Source organism: Dipodomys merriami, unplaced genomic scaffold, assembly GCF_024711535.1.
Source record: "Dipodomys merriami isolate MVZ:Mamm:240054 unplaced genomic scaffold, mDipMer1.0.p SCAF_19, whole genome shotgun sequence".
In the NCBI taxonomy this organism is placed as follows: domain Eukaryota; kingdom Metazoa; phylum Chordata; class Mammalia; order Rodentia; family Heteromyidae; genus Dipodomys; species Dipodomys merriami.
In genome coordinates, this window is record NW_027203270.1 from 30,666,465 (window position 1) to 30,688,376 (window position 21,912).

The 21,912-nt window shown below is 45.1% G+C and overlaps 1 protein-coding gene across 3 annotated transcripts in view; it reads right to left on the bottom strand.

The window, feature by feature from the left end:
- The window catches only part of Ttll6 (tubulin tyrosine ligase like 6), a 42,153-nt gene extending 23,059 nt beyond the window's left edge, over window positions 1-19,094 (bottom strand). Inside the window, exons 1-5 of one of the 3 annotated variants that reach the window (XM_070028279.1) lie at window positions 18,989-19,094; window positions 5,513-5,728; window positions 4,437-4,474; window positions 3,134-3,252; window positions 2,866-2,996 (exon numbers count right to left, since the gene is read on the bottom strand). In XM_070028279.1, the coding sequence (XP_069884380.1) occupies window positions 2,866-2,996; window positions 3,134-3,252; window positions 4,437-4,474; window positions 5,513-5,728; window positions 18,989-19,092 (608 nt within the window). In that variant the 5' untranslated portion in view covers window positions 19,093-19,094. Of the gene's footprint in view, window positions 1-2,865; window positions 2,997-3,133; window positions 3,253-4,436; window positions 4,478-5,512; window positions 5,729-18,988 lie in introns of those variants that run through there. The other 2 variants (XM_070028281.1, XM_070028280.1) reach the window with 2 other exon arrangements.
- Between the last annotated feature and the right edge of the window lie 2,818 nt (window positions 19,095-21,912).

The window sequence follows — 21,912 nt, forward strand, 5'->3', positions numbered from 1 at the left end:
TCCATCAACATGGAAGGTCCTTCCATTTCCTGGTATCCTTTTTGATTTCTTTCTTTAGACTTTTGTAGTATATCTTTGGTTAGGTTAATTCCTAGGTATTAGATTTGAATTCTTTTGTCCTTTTACAAAGCAGTTTATGAATACAATGCATTTTTTTCTTTTTAGCCAGTCATGGGGTTTGAACTCAGGGCCTGGGTACTGTCCCTGAGCTTTTTCTCTCAAGGATAGCACTCTTCCCTTTTGAGCCACAACTCTACTTCTGATTTTCTGGTTAATTGGAGATAAGAATCTCACAGACTTTCCTACCTGGGCTGGCTTTGAACTACAATCCTCAGATCTCAGCCTTCTGAGTAGGTAAACAATGCATCTTGATCAATGTTACCCCTTTTAACATTCTCACCTCCCCACCCATCTCTTCCCTCACTTTTCTTAATTTTGTAGTATATACAATGAATTATTGACTGTATACTCCCCTGCCCCCTTCTCCTCTTCATTCATTTATCCCTCTTCCCTTGGCCCTACCATGCCTCTTTTAAGTACCTGGTTTCCTGGTGCTTCACTTCTGGCTTTTCAGTAGTTAACTGGAGATAAGAATATCATAGACTTTCCTGATTAGCTAGCTTTGAGCCTGGATCTTCAGCTCTCAGCCCCGTAAGTAGCTGAGATTACAGATGTGAGCCACCCGTGCCCAGCTGTGTTTAGGTTTCATGACACAATGCATGATGATCCCTGCTCTGTGCCTCAGCAAAGTGGCCATAACCCAGGTAGTTTGGCTTTCTGGATTTGCAGATGGAAGATTTGGAGTTCTGCACCTGACTCAAGCACTGACAAGTGATATGACTTTAGGCAGATCACTCTCTTACTCCCCTATAGGCCTCAGAATCTTACCTTGACATCTCCACTTCAGCCAGAGAACAGGAGGGCAAAACACACCTTTGGATGTACTTTGAAGAAACTATATTCACCAGAAAGAAACCAAATTAAAGTGCTAGCCCTCAGGGGGCTGAGGCAGGAGGATCTCAAGTTCATGGCCTCCCTGGGTTGTAAGATAGTAAGATAGTATTGCAAAAAAAAAAAAAAAAAAAAAAATATATATATATATATATATATATATATATATATATTAGCTGAGCACCAGTGACTCATGCCTATAATCCTAGCTACTCAGGAGGCTAAGATCTGAGGATCCTTGTTTAAAGCCAGCCCAGGCTGGAAAGCCCATGAGACTCTTATTCCAATTAACCACCAGAAAACCAGAAGTGGAACTGTGGCTTAAAGTGGTAGAACACTAGCCTGAGCAGAAAAGCTCAAAGACTGCCAGTCCCTGAGTTCAAGCCCATACAACAGACAAAAAAATTAAACTATATATACATATATATGCATATGTATATGTCTACATAGTTATAGACATATACATCTATGTATATATAAATAGATATACACATATATGTGTGTGTTCAAATTAATAGATTAATGTGTCTCAGTCTTGCTATCTTCCTCATTTTGTGTTTTAACTCAAAGGAATCTGGTAACCATGGGAAAAAATCATTTAACCACCATGTTTCTTAGTGGCCAAGAAATCTGGATGGTACATGTATTTCCTGCTAAGTTGCGACTGAGACCTGGAACTTGAGCTCTTGTTTTGGGGAAGTGCTGGGTAGAGAGGGGAGGGTGAGATTCCTCAACCGTGTGAGTAGAATTCTGATGGTGACACTTCTCTAATTCTCTCAGCCCTGTCTTGAAAACTGGGTTTTACTCAGAACAAGGGGCTCCATCCAGAAACACCCTGTCCCAGGTAAAAAGGCTACCCTAAGCCTTGAACTGCTCTCATCCCTGAGGATGTGGACTCAGGGTGGCAGAAAACAGAGATCAGTGCTGTCACTCTGCCCACAAGATAGGACTTCATAGCATTTCAGTCACAGTTACTTTTGCTTAGAGTGTCATATTAATATCAGTGCCTCTGTCCTTTTATTCTAGGATCTAACTAAAAATCTCTGTCCTAGCTGGGCACTGGTGGCTCATGCCTGTAATCCTAGCTACTCAGGAAGCTGAGATCTGAGGATCACAGTTCAAAGCCAGCCCGTGCAGGGCTGATGGGCAGGTGGTAAGACCCAGAACATTTTGCATATCAGGAACAGAGGACTAAGGCAGAAACTGGTGGCTAGTACCTCTAATCCTAGCTACTCAGGAGACTGAGGTCTTAAGTTCTCAGTTCAAAGCAAGCCTAGGCAGGAAAGTCTGAGAGATTCTTATCTCCAAGTAGCCAGCAAAAGTCCTAAATAGAGCTCGAGTGGTGAAAGCTAAAGGACAGTGCCTAAGCCCTGAGTTCAAGGCCTAGTACCAGGGAATGTGTGTATGTGTGTATGTGTGTGTGTATGTGTGCACGCATGCACACACGCACGCATACACACACACCACACACACACACACACAGGACTAATTACAAATGGGTAAAATTCAACCCAAGAAGGGCAGAGGCTGATGCCATCGAGGGCACAATAGGAATCAAGGCCAGGCAAGCAGCCCTTCCTGCCTAACCTGGGTGCTAACTCTCTCTAGAGGCCCCTGGGTCCTTAAAATTTCAGAAAATGCACAGTTAAATGATTGGAACAAGATCAAAACCAACAGCTTTCAGGTTGAGGACAAAGTCTCATCCCAGCTGCAGATCTAAGTTCCAGGGTAGCCAGCCCTTAATTGTCATCACATTTTATAGGCAGTGCTTAGTTTCCTCAACCTTGGACACACCCTTTACCCCCTTCTCTCTTCCTGAACAGTAGCTAGGAAGGGAAAATAGCCAGTCACCTGGGAATCAGGGCAATTGGGTAAATGCAGAGTGAGGGGTGACAAGAAAGGAATCACACTCACTCAGCAGGAAGACACCAGGTCCTGGGGAAAAAATGGAATTCCTTAGGGAACATCTTTAACATGCGGCTCATATTCCTGGCCAGCAAATCCTTGCGGCAGATTTCAGTCATCCCAGGGAAGTGATTGATTTTCTGCAATAGAAGCCGGAATTAATGAGCAATGAGAGGAGAGGGGAGCACCAGGAATTTCCCTCAGGAGACTGATAAACATGGCGGGGGGGGGGGGAGGACTCACTGGGCAGATGCCACACTTAAAGGGAGGGAAATACCTGGTAACTCTTCATTTCCATCACCCGCTCCAGTGACACTGAACAGTCAGTCCAGTAGACAGTCCAGTCCTCATTTTCACCCCCCTCTCGAAGGCCATACTGCTGAGCAGCCCTGCGCACTGCAGTGGAGTCCAAAGAAGGGTTTGTTAGCCCAGGAAGAGAACACGGGATGGGGGAATACCTTTCTTAGGCATTCCTGGATCAAGAGAGCTGGCTCCTTGGGACTGGCTACCCCATGCAAAGAAAGCAACATGGAAACCGGGCAATGGTGACTCACACCTAAAATCCTAGTTGTTCTGAAGGCTGAAATCTGAGAACTGCAGTTCAAAGCCAGCCTGAGCAGAAAAGTCTATGCCATTCTTATCTCCAACTAACCAGCCAAAAGCCAGAGATGTGGCTCAACTGGTACAGTGCCAGCCTTGAATAATTAAAAAAAAAAAGTTAATGGACAGTGTCATGGCCCTGAGTTCAAGGCCCAAAGAAAAACATGCAGAGCTGAAAGCTGATGATGAATACAGCCACTACTCAGTGATTGCCATAAAGGGTTGTCTAGGATGAATGTTTGACTTGTCTCGGCTTCCCCTTGCCAGAAAGTAGGCCTCTCTCTGGCTTCCCTCCAAATACTAAAGCCCCAAATGTTCAGGGAATGTAAACCAATCCTTAATGTTAACCAGAGCCAAGCTAACCAGAGCCAAGCTTAATTAGTGAAGCCAATTGGTGGGAAAAAAAGAATTAAACAACGCATTTCAAAACCACATACAGGCTATTACATCCCTCTGCCCCTGCTCTGGTTAGTATAACTAGCTGGGAGCTGACTCCAATGCAAACCCAAATGCCTTGAAGGGTCTGGGAAGGAAAAAGTGCCTACAGTAACCAGGAGAGCCCAAAAGCAACCCAAGGTATTTCCATTTGAACTCAAAATACAACCACAGTATTATGCTCCGTTGTACAAAGTAAGCCTGTAGATTGGGTTCCTGTCTACAGACTGATAGTTGGTAACCCATGTTCTAAAACAGGACCACAGGCTGCATGCACAACTGCCTCTTCTGCCACCAAATCCCCAAATCACCAGAGCCCAGAATTATAGGTATCTGAAGTACACAGCATTATGGTCAAACCCAATCATTGGATTCTTTGGATGAGATTCCCAACTTCCTCAAATAGTTCATGGAGCCCACAGAGCCAAGGACTAGGGTTTGAAGATTCCTTCACCCCCTGAGCATATACAAAAGTGACCCCCCTCCCCTGCCCTTTTTGGGAAGAGATTGATCCTGTCGTAGAATCATTGAGTGCAGATGCTCACCACTCTCATACCGGCAGTTGGAAAGATTGATCACCAATCATCTGGAAAAGAGAAAAAGGAAAGCAGCAAGACAGAGGCAGACACACTGGCCAGAACAAGGGGTTGCATTCAGATATACCCTGTCCCAGGTAAAGAGGCTACCCTAAGCCTTGAACTGCTCTCATCCCTGAGGATGTGGACTCAGGCTGGCAAAAAACGGATATCAGTGCTGTCACTCTGCCCACAAGATAGGACTTCATAGCATTTCAGTCACAGTTACTTTTGCTTATAGTGTCATATTAATATCAGTGCCTCTGTCCTTTTATTCTAGAATCCAAATAGGGGGCAGAAACTAAAAATCTTTTTGTCCTAGCCGGGCACCGGTGGCTCATTCCTGTAATCCTAGCTACTCAGGAGGCTGAGATCTGAGGATCACAGTTCATAGCCAGCCTGCGCAGGAAAATCCGTGAGACTCTTATCTCCAATAAATTACCAGAAAACTGAAAGTAGTACTGTAGCTCAAGTGGTAGAGCGCTCACCTTGAACTGAAGAATTCAAGCCCTTCAACTGACCAAAAAAATAATCTCTTTGTTCAAATTATCATTGCCACCTTCTCCCCATGAAGGGAAGTTGTATTAAGTACATTGATCAGGCTTGACTGGAACAAGGCATAAGGAAATACTAAACAAGAACTGAAATAGGCAAACTGTAGATAGGTCGGTCCTGCATGGTTCTGTTACAGTTAAAGTGGAATACATTCCTGAGGCAAATAAGCGCTTTTTCCATTTATGCAAGGAAACTTTCTTGCCCCACCCATTCTTTACAAGGTATTCTAAACACAAGTAGAGTGAAATTTTATTATACACACTGTTATTATTTAATTCTATATTTTTAATTTTAATGTTTCACTATTTAATTCTATTAAAAAGACTATTAAAATGGTTCCTTTTTATGTATACCAAAAATCACATAATTGTGACAGTCTAGGTGCAAAATGTCTTTTTCCCTGGCTTTATCAGCTTGAGCCCCATTCCCTCCAGGATCTTTCCTGGTCTAACCAACATGGATTCACATTCCCAACATCTTTCAATCCTAACCTCTTTTTTTTCTTCTTCTTCTTGGATTGCTGCTGGGCATTCTGTAGCCCTTTTTCTATGTCCTCGCTCACAAAAGCCAGATCAGCGATTTCTTTTAGATCCTCTATGGAGCTGTCTTCTCTCTCCTCAGAATCTGCCTCTTCTTCACTCTCTGAAGTCAGGCACTGTAGCATCTTCCTGGCTTGGCAGGAGTCCCTGGGGAAATACCAGTCCTCCCTGAAGGGAAGAGCAGAGGGAGATGCAGTTACATAGATCGACCTGTAGGGGGACCTCCGCCCTTGCTCATGTGGGTAGTGAATCAGGGTTCCAAGACCCGGCAACCGGTTGTAGTTTATAGAATACCACCAAATCTCTACCTGTGGTGCAAGCTCAGGGAGAGAGTGGATTCCATCTTTTGCCATCGACATGACTTTGGGGACCAGGATTTGGCTAACCCTGGCATTGGTTTTTCCCTGCTGGGGTTTTCATGAGCAAACTGAGATGCTATGCATGGCACCACCAAGTAAACAATCTTATTATTAAAGTCAGTGTCTGGAGACAGCTTCAAAGCTAGGCCCCAAGCCTTCCTAGTTGAGGGATGATGAGTTCCAGAGGGAGCAGTGGAGGTACACAGAGGAGGTGTGTTAACTGTTTCAATGCTCTATTCAACCTCTCACATAGCAATACTGCAATTGCCACTCAGGGAGTAGGAGGCTAAAGTAGTTGATTGAATAGTAAGACTCAAGCCCAGGATCAGATTCAATTGTGCAAAGATCCCAACCATGGAAAAGTCTATAACATTCCCTTCACTGTCAACTCCAAATTAAAAACAAGACCAAATCCATATGTGTGTGTGTGTGTGTGTGTGTGTGTGTGTGTGTGTGTGTGTGTGTAAGTCCAGCAAAGTATTTATTTCCTTGCCCCATTAGATTTCTTTGATATTTGCTCAAATTTTCAAATATTAAAAAAAAAATTAGCTACACACTGGTGGCTTATGCTTACAATCCTAGCTACTCAGTAGGTGAGACTTGGAAAATCCCAGTTCAAAGCTAGCCAGAGCAGAAAAGTCTATGAGACTCTATCTCCAATTAACTAGGCCAATGATGGACTGAGGCATGGCTCTAGTGGCAGAGCACCAACTGTAATCAAGAAGCCCTGAGTTCAAGCTCTCATATTGTCCTTCCCCCTACCTCCACCCCCTACCCCCGCCTGGCCTCAGGCTCCTGAGTTCTGGGATTACAGGTACACCACAGGTACCAAGCTCAAATGTCAAATAGACTTTAATGTCTCTGCTTCACAGTAGGCTTGAAGCATAAGTACTCTGACATCATTTTAACCAATTTCATCTGATTATTCCACACCTACTATCATAAACATCCTTTTTATTTGAAATTAGTTGGATTTATTTCCTTCTAAGTTTGCATATATACATAAATCATGCATCTACTTTATTTAGTTAGTTAGTTAATTTGCTGGTAACTGGGGCTTGAACTCAGGGCCTGGGTGTTATCCCTGAGTCTCTCTGTGCTCAAGCCACAGTGCCACTTTCATATTTTTCTGAGTAGTTTATTGGAGATAAACTTTTCTGCCAGGGCTAGCTTCGAACCACAATCCTCAGATCCTAGCCTCCTAAGTGGTTCAGATTATAGACATGAGCTGCCAGTGCTCAACTCATATTTTCATTTTAAATCCTTGACTATTTTGCATGGCCTCTACAACATTAAAAAATCATTTTAAATGCAGTATTTATGTGTATGTGTCAGTACTAGGGCTTGAGCACTGTCCCTGAGCTTTTTAGCTCAAGGATAATGCTCTACCTCTTGAGTCACAGCTCTACTTCTGGCTTTTTTATCGTTAATTGGAGATAAGAATCTGATACTTTCCTGCCCAGGATGACTTCAAATCATGATCCCCAAATCTCAGCCTCTTACGTAGAATTACAGGGGTAAGCTTAAATTTTTTGCTCAAGGCTGACACTTTACCGCTTAAGCCATATGTCCACTCTGGCTTTTTGCTGGTTAATTGAAGGTAAGGGTTTCTTGGGTTGGCTTTGTACAATGATCCTCAGACCTCAGCCTCCTAAGTAACTAGGGTTACAGGTATGAGCCACTGGTACCCAGCAAACGTAATTTTTTTTTTTTTTTGGTCAGCCGTGGGGCTTGAACTCAGGACCTGGGCGCTGTCCCTCATCTCTTCAGCTCAAGGCGAGTGCTCTACCACTTGAGCTACAGCGCCACTTCCGGTTTTCTGGTGGTTTATTGGAGATAGGAGTCTCACAGTCTCTCCTGCCCGGGCTGGCTTTGAACCGCAATCCTCAGACCTCAGCCTCCTGAGTAGCTAGGATTACAGGCGTGAGCCACCAGCGCCCGGCTAAATGTAATTTTTGGTGTTGCTTTTGAGCCAGTAATGAGGCTTGAACTCAGGGCCTCTTGTTGGCTTTCTTGGACACAGCTGGTATTTACAACTTGAGTCACCCCTCCAGTCTGGCATCTTGCAATAAACCTTGTTGCTATAAAACAACAAAGCACTCTCAACTTATAAAAGTACAGCATATATATATATATATATATATATATATATATATATATATATCACAGTTCCTATATATATATATATATATATATATGAGGTGACCCATTGGTCTACAGATAAACATCCCTTTATAGTGTTAGTGTCAAAGTTCGAAAGTACCTAGTTGTTAGTTCTGTAGCAAGAATATTCCTGAATTTAACAATTAAACTAATCATTGCCTTATTGATGGATATCTAAGTTGTTTCCAATTTTGAGATGTCTATGTATCTTTAAACATATTTTCAAGCTGGGTATGGTGTGGTGGTATGAGCCTGTGATCCAACTACTAGGTAAACTGAGACAGGAGGATTGCTTAAATTCAGAAGTTTGGGGGCCAGCCTCAGCAAACAAACCATCCCTCCTTTCTGTGTGTCAGCACTACAGCCTGAACTCAGGGCCTTGTACTCTCACTTGGCTTTTTCCATTCAAGACCCAGCACTTTAGAAATTGTACCATACCTGCACTTCTAGAGCTTTGCTATTTAATTGAAGATAAGTCTCGTAGACTGCCTGAGTTGGCTTCAAACAAGATCTTCAGAGCTCAGCTTCCTGAGTAGCACCTAGCTCATACCCCATCTGTTTACTAGAAAACATACTCCCCAACATACACACACACACACACACACACACTGGGGTTTGAACTTAGGACTTCATGCTTGCTAGGCAATTGCTCTTACAGCTTGAGTCTCCAGCCCCCCACATATTCCATGTTTACAGGTTTTATGTTAGTGTTTTACTTCTTTGGGATTCTTTCCTTAATAGCCAGAGAATATAGGGCAAATGAATACAAAAATTATACAGCTTTTGGGGGAGAAGGGAAAAGGGTAGGGGATCCTGGGCTCAAGGCTAGCACTCTACCACTAGACCTACAGCACAACTTCTGGCTTTCTCTGTGATTAATTGGAGATAAGTGTCTCATGGACTTTCCTACCTGGGCTGGCTTTGAACTGCAATCCTCAGATCTCAGCCTCTTGGGCAGCTAGGATTATAGACATGAGCCACCGGTGCCCAGCTACAGAAATCCCAGAAGGATTTCAACAATTTGGACAACTTCCAGCAACATGCAACTGCAACAGGCTCATCTGAGCTTCACCATCTCTTGGGAATCACCTCCTCTTGGTACCCAAACTTGTTAATGCTACACATCTATACTTCATGACCATGTCTTTAACATTACTGCATCCTTCCATTTTGAACTGTCCTTTTCCCAAACATAATATGATGGTGGTGTTTAGGTTCTCACTATGAATTATTTAATAATAAGCCCTTACATAGGATACTTCCTTGCAAAGAATTTTCATACACATACCCTCATTGAATGCTCCCAATCAACAACCACTGGGGGGAGAGAGCAGAATTATTACACTGACCACGGATTATACCCAAGTCTCTTTATGGTGATACAGAGCAGAAGAAGAAAGATCAGGGAAGTGGATGTATAAAACCTTGGCCCTGGGAATCAATATTCCCCAGGCATGTCCCTGGCAAAGTTCAAGAAACTATGGAACATGAAATCTTGACCTTGGCCTATTCTGTTTCCTTGCAGTTAAAGGAAAACCCCAACCCCTCCACAATGCTTCCTGTTTACCCAGCCCTCCTAGAGGAGTGGCTCGTTGACATAAAGGTTAATGTTAACTTGGGGAGAAACTGACACAATTCTACCTCTAGAGTTGTGGGTTGTCTTTGCCCTTTTCTTAGTCCTTGTGCAAATGGTAAGAACAAGTCATGGCTGCTTATATTTGTGTTCCTCAAAAAGAAAATAAGCATTTGGGAGGCTGAGGTAGGAGGATCGTTAGTCTAAGGCCAGTCTAAGCTATCTAGTAAGGCCCAATCTCAAAACAAACAAAAAGTCAAAGGGCCAAGTACCAGTGGCTCATGTCTGTAATCCTAGCTAGTCAGGAGACTGAGATCTGAGACTCAAGGTTCAAAGAAAGCTTGGACAGGAAGTCTGTGACTATTATTTCCAATTAACCACCAAAAAGCCAGAAGTGTAACTGTGACTCAAGTGGTAGATCACAAGCCTTGAGTGAAAAAGCTCAGGGACAGTGCCCAGGTCCTGAGTTCAAGCCCCAACACTGGCACAAAAAGGAAAAAAAAAGGTCAAGCTGGCATTACTAGCAGCTCAAAGTCAGCCTGGGCAGCCTATGAGACTCTTATTTCCAATTAATCAGCAAAAAGCCAAAACTGGAAGTGTAGAGTACCAGTTATAGGGTACCACATGAGAGCTCCAGGCTCTTGGTTCAAGCCCCAGTACTGGCATACACACAAAAAGTCAAATTCTGTCTGCTCTTATCTGAATGGGTAACTGGCTAACTATGGTTTTCTAGCCTACCCTCTCCTATATTCTTGACTACATGGATGATACTATGATGGTAAACCATATCCCTTGCCAACTTTGGCTGTCATTTATTCTCTGGTTTTCTTTTTCCAAAGCCTCTGCTTTGTGTTTAATCCCCAGGGCTGAATGCTGCTGGCTTAGCTCCAAAGGCTCTTGGAAGAGAATATTTTGTTCAAAGGTTGCCTGCCAGGGATTGGCACGATGAGTGCTGGCCCACAGTACTGAATTGTTATCACTAATGTTGCTCAATAGAAGTAGTTGCCAATAACTAGAAAACTCGTAAAAACCCAGATTTTAGAGGCCTTTTAGAAAAGTAGGCCTCCATTCCTTTGTGCTAGCTTTAACATTTCCCCTCACATTCCCTTTGGTCACCCTGACATAGCAGCAAATGTGTACTATTCTTTCTCTTATAGTAGTAACGAGAAGAGACTCCTCCCACCCTCCCTGCTGCTTTTACTGGAGTTTGAACTCAGGGGACTTCACCTTGCTAGGTCTATGACTATGACTGGAACCACACCCTAGCCCTTTTTATTTGTGTGTGTGTGCTGTGTGCACACGCACACACGTATGCACATGCACACCTGTCTAGACACTGTCCATGAGCTTCATTGCTCTAGGCTAGTGTTCTACCATGGGAGCCTCCAACTTTCCTGCCTTGGCTGACTTTGAATCTGGATCCTCAAACCTCAACCTCCTGAGTGACTAGGACTGCAGACATTAGTCACTGCTGCCCAGTTACTTTAGTTTTTGCATGGGGTTTTACATTTACACCTGGACTATCTTGGACTTTGATCCACCTATTTGTGTTTCCTGCTAGGTAAGATGACAGGTGTGCAGTACCACATCCCCAGCTTTTATTGATGGAGATGGAATCTTGTTAATCTTGTTTATCCAAATTGGCCTTGGACTTTGATCCTCCCTATCTCTGACTCCATAGTAGCTAAGATTACCAGTGAGATAAATATATATATATATTTTTTTGGGGGGGAGGTCCGGTTGTGGGGCCTGAACTCTGGGCCTGGGTGCTGTCCCTCAGCTCTTCAGCTCAAGGTTAGCACTCTACCACTTGAGCCACAGCGCCACTTCCGGCTTTTTTCTTTTCATTTTGCTTATGTGGTGCTGAGGAATCGAACCCAGGGCCTCAGGCATGCAAGGCAAGCGCTCTACCACTGAGCCACCTTCCCAGCCCACAAGTGAGATATATTACTCAACCCCCTCCCCCAATACTGAGGTTTGAACTCAGGCCTGGGCTGTCCCTGAGGTTTTTTGCTCAAAGCTTACACTCATTACTTCAGCTACAACTTTGCTTCCAGTTTGTTTGTGATTTTTTTTTTCCCCTGTTCAAATGGAAATAAGAGTTTGTTTGTTTTCCGGTTACGGGGCTTGAACTCTGGGTTGTGTGCTGTCCCTCCGCTCTTCAGCTCAAGGGGAGTGCTCTACCGCTTGAGCCCCAGCGCCACTTCTGGTTTTCTAGTGGTTTATTGGAGATAAGAATCTCACAGACTTTCCTGCATGGGCTGGCTTTGAATTATGATCCTCAGATCTCAGCCTCCTGAGTAGCTAGGATTACAGGCGTGAACCAATGGTGCCTGTCGAGATAAGAGTCTTACACACTTCCTATTTAGGCTGGCTTCAAACTCCAGTCCTCAGATCTCAGTCTCCTGAGTAGCTAGGATTACAGGTGTGCTCTACCAGAGCCCGGAATCAACACTTTCTGGTTTTTGTTTTGTTTTTTTTTGTCAGTCATGGGGCTTGAACTCTGGGCCTGAGCTCTGTCCCTCAGCTCTTCAACTCAAGGCCGAGTGCTCTACCACTTGAGTCACAGTGCCACTTCTGGTTTTCTGGTTGTTTATTAGAGATAAGTCTCACAGACTTTTCTGCCGGGTTTGACTTTGAACCTTGATCCTCAGATCTCAGCCTCCTGAGATCTGTAATCCTGAGGATTACAGGTGTGAGCCACCAGTGCACCACAGCCACTTTCTTAACCAGCCTGTTCTCATTTATGGTCCATTCTTGACCTCATAGTCATCTCAATTTATAAATTCTGTTTCAGTATATTTCTGGTCTGCAAGTAGGTGGCTTATTGTTTTTTTTTTATTTTTGCTTTTATTTTATAGGGCTGAGGGTCAATTTCTGTGTCTTACCAGGCTAAGGCTCTAGTGCTGAGTTATATCTTCAGTACCCAACTCCCAGGTTTGTTTTTGTTAGTGTTGTTTTGCAAGCAGATTTTGAGTTTCCCCCAGAGCTGAATAAAAAAAGCACGGTTAAAATTTTATTTATTTATTTGCTTATTTATTTTATGGTGCTGGAGTTTAAACCCAATGTGCTACACAAGCACTCTCCCCCCTCCAGCCACACCCATGTCCCCAAACAGCATTAGTGTGTGTGTGTGTGTGTGTGTGTGTGTGTGCCAGTATTGGGGCTTGAGCTTAGGGCTTTGGCCTCACATTCTGGCTCTTTCATCCACGGCTGGAGCACCACCACTTGAGCCACTCCACTTTCAGCATTTTGCTGGTTAATTGGTCTGCTCGGGCTGGTTTCACACTCTGATCTTTAAATCTCAGCCTCTTCATAGCTAGGATTATAATCAAGCATGAACCACAGGCACCCAGCTACAAATAGCACTTTAATTTCCCAGTTTTCTTCCTTCCTTCCTTCCTTTTTTGTCAGTCATGGGGTTTGAACTCAGGGATTGGGCGCTGTCTCTGTGCTCTTCAGCTCAAGGCAAGCACTCTACTGCTTGAGCCACAGCGCCACTTCTGGTTTTCTAGTGGTTTATTGGAGATAAGAGTCTCACAGTCTTTCCTGCTCAGGCTTGCTTTGAACCATGATCCTCAGATCTCAGCCTCCTAAGTAGCTGGCTTAATTTCCTGGTTTTCAAAACAATTAGAACTTCAACCCAGTTGAAGCTAGACCTCTAAATAGCCGATATGGGTTCCGATATGGGTTTTATTTGGTAGAACAAACTTCTCTCACTCAGTCTCGGCAACGATTCCCTGTTAACTTGGGGGCAGGGGCTGGGAGCAGGGAAGGGTAAGGGGGTGCAAAATATCCCTACCCATTGTCCTACCTAACAGTTTGGCTGGTGTCGATATTCAGAAGCAGACTTATAGTAATGAGGAATAAAAGGATGAGGGGCAGTAGATCCAAAGGTCAAGGCCCAAGAATATATGTGAATGCTGGGAGTTGGAGAGGCATCCTGATATACACATATATCATGGTATGGGCTCCTCAAGCCATCCAGAGATGACTTCAAGTCACTTGTTAAAAAGATAGCTAAAAATACTGATTCTAGAGTCAGCCTGGATTGAAATCACAGCTCTGTCACTTCCTAGTTGTCTGATTTGGGGCGGTTTCTAATTAACTTTCTTCCACCTTGGTTTCCCCACCTGGTGTATCAATTACAAGAAGTAAACAAGTCACCTTATTTGAGGTAACACAACACAAAGTTCTTAGAACTATGGTTAACAACACACAGTAGATGCTCATGTGACAGAATAGTCCAGGTCTGTGCGTTCTCAGCAAGGAGGTCAGTGTCTGGCCAAATAGGTGATGTTTGCTTCTTGGTGTGAGTGGGGGGTGGGGGGGAGTATGGCACGTGTGCGTGCGCATGCATGTATGCTAACACTGAGGCTTGAGCTCAGAACCTTGAGCTCTTGTGTGGCTCTTTGAAGGCTGGGCTCTACCATGTTAATCATACCTCCACTTATTACCGGTTAACTGGAGGTAAGAATCTCTTCAATTTGTCTTCCCTGTCTGACTTAGAACCTCAGTTCTCTGATCTCAGCCTCCTGAACAGCTAGAATTACAGTTGTGAGCCATTGATGTTTGGCTTTGTATGCTTCTTGGATTAATGGACTGGGAAAATGAACAAATTTAAGTTCCTCCAATGTGCATTTTCTTCATCTATAATAATAAAAGTATTATTATGAGCACTAAACGAACGTTTTAAAAACATCAACCAACTGCTGTCCGTAGTACAGGCCTGTAATCCTAGCTACTCAGGAGACTGAGATCTGGAGTATTGCCATTCAAAGCTAGCAAGGGCAGAAAAAGTTTGCTAGAATCCATCTTCAATTAACTAGCAAAAGCAAAGTTGCCTGGGTGCTCAGCAAGGTGGCCCACATCTGTAATCTTAGCCACTCAGGAAGCTAAGGTCTGAGGACTGAGGTTCAAAGGCAACCCTGGCAGAAAAGCAGATGAGACTCTTATCTCCAATAAACTACTCAGGAAAATCCAGAAGTAGAGCTATGGCTCAAGTGGTAGAGTGCTAGCCTTGACCACAAAAAGGCTCAGGGACAACACCCAGGCCGAGTTCAGGCCCCAGAACAGGGGGTAGGGGATGGAGGAGGCGGGAGGGGGGGGGAAATGCATTGCTTAAGTCATGGAGTGTCAGCCTGGTAAGGACCAGGTCTTGAGTTCAAACCCCAGGACTACAAAAATAAATTGGTCCTAAATAATTTTCCTTATCACCAACAGCTTCTAAATTCCCACCTCCTAGGAAGGGCTTGGATCTCCTCAGATTTGCTGTAAACTGGAAGCAGTTCTATCGTTTCTGATTTGTATTTTTTATTCTTTCTTTCCCTTTTCTTCACCCAGGTCCATGTTATCTCATTAAGGATATGGTTGGCATATTTTCTAAGTTTTTATGGGATTCCTAAGAGAGTTAGGAAGAAATGACCTTGAAGAATGTCTTCAAGGTTTATCTATTTACTTTGAAAAGAGGGATTTTTGTATTTGTTTTGGTGGTGGTGGTTTTGGTGGGGTTTGAACTCAGTATCTGGGCCCTGCCCCTAAGCAATTTTGCTCAAGGTTAGCACTCTACCACTTTGAGCCACAACTCTGCTTCCGGTTTTCTAAGAGTTAATTGGAGATATGAGTCTCACAGACTTTTCTGCCTCAGATGACTTCAAACCTGTGTCCTCAGATCTCAGCCTCCTGAGTAGCTAGGGTTTACATGAGCCAGCCACAAGTGGCTCTGCTCAATCCAAATCTTAGATGACATGACAATGCCCTTCATTGGCCACCAGGGGGCGAGAATGAGCGGTATGATTGCTCCTTCACACAAATACACTGTAAATTAGGGAAAAATCTGGTCAGACTTGGTGTGCACCTGTAATACCAACATGTGGAGGCTGAAGCAGGAGGATCCTGTTTCAAAAAGAAAAGAGAGATGGACAACTAGGAGGTGGGGAAGAGAAAGAGAAGAATTCATGTCTCATTTCTGAAGGACCATACACCTCCCTCTCTGGGAGTGTTCCAGTGGGTGGGGGAAATGTTTAGTATTTGCTATTGCAAGCGTGAAGGAATGTAGATGACCTATAAGTGGGAGGAAATGCAAATTTTTTGTCAGTTGTGGGGGCTGAACTCTAGGCCTGGGTGCTGTCCCTCAGCTCTTCAGCTCAAAGCTAACGCCCTACCACTTGAGCCACAATGCCACTTCCGGCTTTTTTCTACTTATGTGGTGCTGGGGAATCGAACCCAGGGCCTCATGCATGTGAGGCAAGCATTCTACCACTGAGCCAACTTCCCTCTTTCATTTTTTGGTCAACATTCACCTATGAGAAGCTTTCATCTGAAGGCCTCCAATGCCAGCTATTGGTAAAATGGGCGAGACACACAGAGTGGAGGTGCCAGCTCTGAATGAAGCTTTGCCCTTCTGATTTGGAAGAACATGAGAAGCAAAGTTGTTATTCCCTGTCATTCCCTACCCTTCCTGTAGTTACAACCACCAGGAACTTTAAAAGCTTTGATCTAAAAATTAAGATGCCGAGCCGGGTGCTGGTGGCTCACTCCTGTAATCCTAGCTACTCAGGAGGCAGAGATCTGAGGATCGCGGTTCAAAGCCAGCCGGGGCAGGAGAGACTGTGAGACTCCTATCTCCAATAAACCACCAGGAAACTGAAAGTGGCGCTGTAGCTCAAGTGGTAGAGTGTTCGCCTTGAATTGAAGAGCTGAGGGACAGCGCCCAGGCCCAGAGTTCAAGCCCCACGACTGACAAAAAAAAAAAAAAAAAAATGAAGATGCCTTTTACGTACTCTTTGCCTTTCATTTTAGCTGCCTTTTGAATTTTTGCAAAATATAGGCTATCAAAGGAGGGAAAGTGGTAAAGTGGGGCTTGCTTGCTTGCTTGCTTTTCTTTCTTTCTTTCTTTCTTTCATTTGTTTCTTTCTCTCCCTTCTTCCCTCCATCCCTCCTTCCTTCCTTCCTATCTTCCTTTCTTTTTGTCAGCCCTGGTGCTTGAACTCAGGGCCTGGGCTCTGACCCTAAGCCTCTCTGTGCTCAAGGCTAGTGCTCTACCACCTGAGCCACAGAGCCACTTCCAGTGTTTCCTGTTTATATGGTACTGAGGAATCAACCCAGGGCTTCATGCATGCTAGACAAACACTACCACTAAGCCACATTCCCAGCCTTTAATTTCTTAAAGTATTTAACAATAAGAAGTGCTAAGAATGACAGGTTACATTTATTAAAAACAATAAGATTCTTGCCCACTCAGAAGCCATCTTGATTCTGCTAGAAATTGATTGGAAGATGCAATCTTAAAGTCGGTTTAAGCTCAGCCATTTCCTCCACAATATTCAGGGTACTTCTAGCAAAGACAAAGCTGGATCCAAATTCCAGCTCTACTCCTTCCTTCCTTCTTTCCTTTTTTTTTTTCAACAGGATATCATTCTGTAGTCCAGGTTGACCTCGAACCTGTGATCTTCTCTTCTTACCTTCCAAGCAACTGGGAATGTGGCTTAGTGGTAGAGTGCTTGCCTAGCATGCACGAAGCCCTGGGTTTGATTCCTTAGTACCACATAAACAGAAAAAGCCAGAAGAAGCACTGTGGCTCAAGTGATAGAGTACTAGCCTTGACCACAGATATGCTAAGGGACAGTGCCAAGGACCTGAGTTCAAGTCCCAGGACTGGCTAAAAAAAAAAAAAAAAAGAACACCATACCCTGCAGTGTTGCTACTTTCTGGGATGGTGAATCTGTGTTACTTAGCCTCTTCATATTTCAGTTTCCTCACAGGTAAAATAAGGATAAAAGGGAAAAGAAGGAAAAACAGACAATGGAGTAAATTTCATCGAAGTACATTTTATGCATATATGGAAATATCACAATGCCTCTCTTTTGTACAATTAGTTTATGCTAATAAAGCATGTTAATTATTTGGCATGCATTCAATTAGCATATATTGATTGCTATATGCTAATTATGCATTCCGATGAGGATAACAGTATCCATAGATAGGTTGAGTTAGTATTTCTAAAGCTCTTGAAGCAGTTCTTGGTTCAACATAGGTGCTATATTGTGAACTGAGACTAGAGGGGTTGGAGATGTGACTCATTTTATAGTATCTGCACAAGGCCCTAGGTTCAATACACAGAACCATTAAATAACAGTAATAGGATTAATACAAATATCAGGTAATTTTCTGCAGTGCCTGGCACAAACCAGTGCTCAATAAAAGTTAACTCCCTTCCCACTTTATTTTTTTTTGGGGGGGGGGCATCGGTCATGGGGCTTGAACTCTGGGCCTGGGCACTGTCCCTCAGCTCTTCAGCTCAAGGCGAGCGCTCTACCACTTGAGCTACAACGCCACTTCCGGTTTGCTGGTGGTTTATTGAAGATAAGAGTTTCACGGACTTTCCTGCCCGGGCTGGCTTTGAACCACAATCCTCAGATCTCAGCCTCCTGAGTAGCTAGGATTACAGGCGTGAGCCACTGGCGCCCGGCCCCACTTTTTTCTTACGTGGTGCTGAGGAATTGAACCCAGGGCCTCAGGCATGCAAGGCAAGCGCTCTACCACTGAGCCACCTTCCCAGCCCCTCACTTCATTTTTTAAACGACGTATTTCCCTAGGGTCCCAACTCCTTTCTCAACACTAGAAAAGTATTGCCTCAGTAAGTATGAAAACTGGAAGTCTAAGAAAATAAAAGAGGCCGGAAATGCGGCAAGGACATCTGCACAGGGCCACTTTGGATATGAAATACAAATACGCAGGCGTCGGGGCTCATGTCTATAATCCTAGCTACTCAGGAGACTGAGATCTGAGGATCCAAGTTCGAAGCTAGCCCTGGCAGAGAAAGTCATGAGACTTCAGTTAACTACCAAAAAACAAGAGGAGTTGTGACTCAAGTAATATAGTACACCAGCCTTAATCACAAAAACTCAGGGACAGCGTCCAGGCCCTGAGTTCAAGCCTCAGGACCGGCACGCGCGCGCACATACACACACACACACACACACACACACACCAAAAGGAGTCTTTTTTGGAAGGTTTCTTACGACCAAGGAAGAAAAGTGATCAACTGAAGGCCCCAGGTTGGGGAAGGAGATGAAGAGCTGTTCTGAGTCCCAGGGATAGCTGGTATCTACGGGACAGCTCCTGAGTGTCACCGGGGTTGGTTAGGGAAAGGCGGGAGGGCAGGATGAGAGCGTTAACACGAGGGGTGGGTAGCTGGCATCCCGGACACCCTTAGGGATGACAGGTGGGGGTCGCCCTTGGGAACTAGGGGATGTGTCAGGTTTGCGGTGGTGTGGGGAGTCTCTGGAGGCCGCGGTTTGAGGCCAGCACCGGACTTTGGCGCATTCTTACCCGAAATTCCGACCGCCCCGTCTCGCCTGGACGCTGCGGCTCCAATCGCTCCCTACTACACCTGTGGACCCCCACGCCAGAGGAGTAAGGAGCCTGGTTCCCATTGGCTGCCAGACAATCCCGACCCCAGCCGGTGCTGCTCCCAACTTTGGGCCCGTCCTACCCTTGTATTTGCATATAGGGCCACCCAAGCCTGCGATTGGTCCGCGGCGCGGGCGGCCATGGCCCCTCCCTCCTGAATCTCATTAACCGTCCCTGGGCTCCAAGACCAAAGCGCCGGAGGTTGTCCTGGGAGACGCGCAGGACGCACGGGCTAATCACCCCCCCGCACGAGCTCTGCCGACCGCTCGCCTGGGTCTACTCGCGTACCCGCGCCGCCCCGCCCCGCCCTACGTCCCCCAGGCCGCGCCGCCGCGCCCCGCACGGGAGCCGAAGTTCTCCCGACCCGCGCCGTCGGGCGGGCCGCTGGGCTCCGACGCAGTCGGAACGTTTAACTCGAGCTGTTTCTGTACTGGTGGCGAAAGTCCGGAGAGCACCTTGAAGTCCTCGGGCGATCATCAATATCCAAAACACCTTGAAGTCCTCGGGCGATCATCAATATCCAAAACCAGAAGAGGCTAAATTTAGGAGGTCTTTGGCCTCCCCTGAATGATCAGTAAAATTGAGCTGTCCAACCGACTGGAGAGCCCGATTTAAGAGGTCAGGGCTTTTAGCTTCTCACAACAGTTAAGTAGCCACATCTCTTAATTTGGTGCCTATTGAAGTTAAACTGGAGTTTAAGTTTCCTGCAGGATTTTAGAGGAATATTCTGCCCATGTGTTGTAATGGAAAAATGGCAAAGGGGGTTGGGGGAACACCAAGTGAAAACAAGTGAGCTACAGCAGGCAGATGCACAAATAAGCTTACTTGCATTTCCCTCATCTGAATAAAGCAGCTACAACAAGGCCTGTGAAGGAAGGTGTGTCTATCAGATTTTCTGTAGGAACACACACACAAAAATGTGCTAACTGAAGTTGTAGCTCAGTGGTAGAGCACTTGTGTGCATAAGCCCTGATCCCAAAAGCTGCAAAAAATAAAAGGTGTGTGTGTGTGTGTGTGTGTGTGTGTGTGTGTGTGTGTGTGTGTGTGTGAATGGCTTCATCAGAACCTTCCCCCATAAAGCTGATGTATAATCCTTTATATCCAGCTGTCTGGAGAGATACTCATTAACTGAGCTAGAGAATTTAAGTTCCTCCCAAAGAAAGGAAATGGCTCCTTCACCAGCTGATCTGTGCAGGCAGGCAACTAGAGGCAAAGACACAGCCCTAACAGGGACACTGGCAGGCAGCCACAGGCTATGTATGAGGGGCTTGCTTTCATCGTGGACTGAATAGATGATCAAGGTAGAATTGGCAGTCCATCTGCTGCTCTTCCAGCAACTTCTCTGCCATCTAGTCCTCTTCTCTGCAGGTGGCCCAAGCTGTACACCCTCCCCCCTTGCGTGCCCTAAGGGCCCAGGTGACCAACATCAACTGGTCACCCAGCAGATGCTTCCCTAAGACCAAATGTCCCACTCTTCCCCTCCTCCAACCTGCCTCTTTCTTTCCCCAGTGTACTACCAATCTGCTCCACCAGGCTGTCGCTTCAGTTTCTGTCCCTCTGGAGGGACATTGTGATGGAAATGAGGGGGAGAGGATGCTGGAGGGAGCAGCCAAGATTTACAGCTTCCAGAGGGTCTCCATTAAAATCCCTGACAACTGGCTATTTATGACAGAGTTGGTGCAACCAGAGCTAATAGGCTACAGCCTAGCACTGCTGTCCTTGGGGGAGGGGAATGATGACAAGAGCAAACCAAGTGAATGGTGAGTTCCTATCACTATAGGCCAAAGCAGGCTTAAATGGTCAGCCACACCCTTCAGGGCAGAGACTAACAGCCAGAAAATCAGAAAACATGGAAGATTTGTGCTAGGCAAACCAGAGACAGAAAACCCCAGCTGGATGGGGTGTAACATGCCTGTAATCTCAGGGAGCTGAAGCAGGAGGATGGAAAGTTCCAGGCCACCAGCATAAAGAGTTTCAGGCTTTGCATAGCAAAGTCTTATAACAAAACAAAGCAAAACAGAAAAACCCACTTGGCAAGCAGGGAAGTAATTTCGGGGGCTTGGCATGGAAAAGATGAAGCAGGATGTTACAAGGCCTTTACAGTTGTCAAAATATTTGAACTGTATCCCCACCTCTGAGCTTTAACTCAGGCAAGAATGTGTGAGAAAATAAAGAAGAAAGAAAATGCCAGGCCCAAGACCATTGCTTTGTTCCTCATATACCCACCTGATTCAATAAATATGTAGCAAGACAACAACTATACTTTCAGAAGCTTGTGTAAGTTGCAGCTGACACCCAAATGTTTTTCTCGGCTTGGGATTCTTTTAAGTAATTATAAAAGGGTCTTGGTATTTGTTCTGGGGATAGGCTAAAGGTAGAGAGTAGTAATGAGGCAAGGAGACTGAAAAACTGAATTTTTACGTGTTCCAGAATTTATTTTTGGTCAGTTGTGGGGCTTGAACTCTGGGCCTGGGCACTGACCCTCAGCTCTTCAGTTCAAGGCTCATGGACTTTCCTGCCTTGGCTGGCTTTGAACTGCTATCCTCAGATCTCAGCCTTCTGATCTGGTGTGAGCCACCAGTGCCTGGCTCAGAATTTTGTTTCTTTAACTCTGTGATGCATGTATATGGGGATGTCATAACTGAGTTATACAATCACAGAATCAGGAACTTTGCTAAGTCAGAAACACCCGGTTTTTGGTTTTTTAGTTTTGTTTTGTGCCGGTACTGTCCCTCAGCCTTTTTTTGCTGGCTAAAAAATGTGTTAGAGGGCTGGGGAGGTGGCTCAGTGGTAGAGCGCTTGCCTTGCATGCCTGAGGCCCTGGGTTCGATTCCTCAGCACCA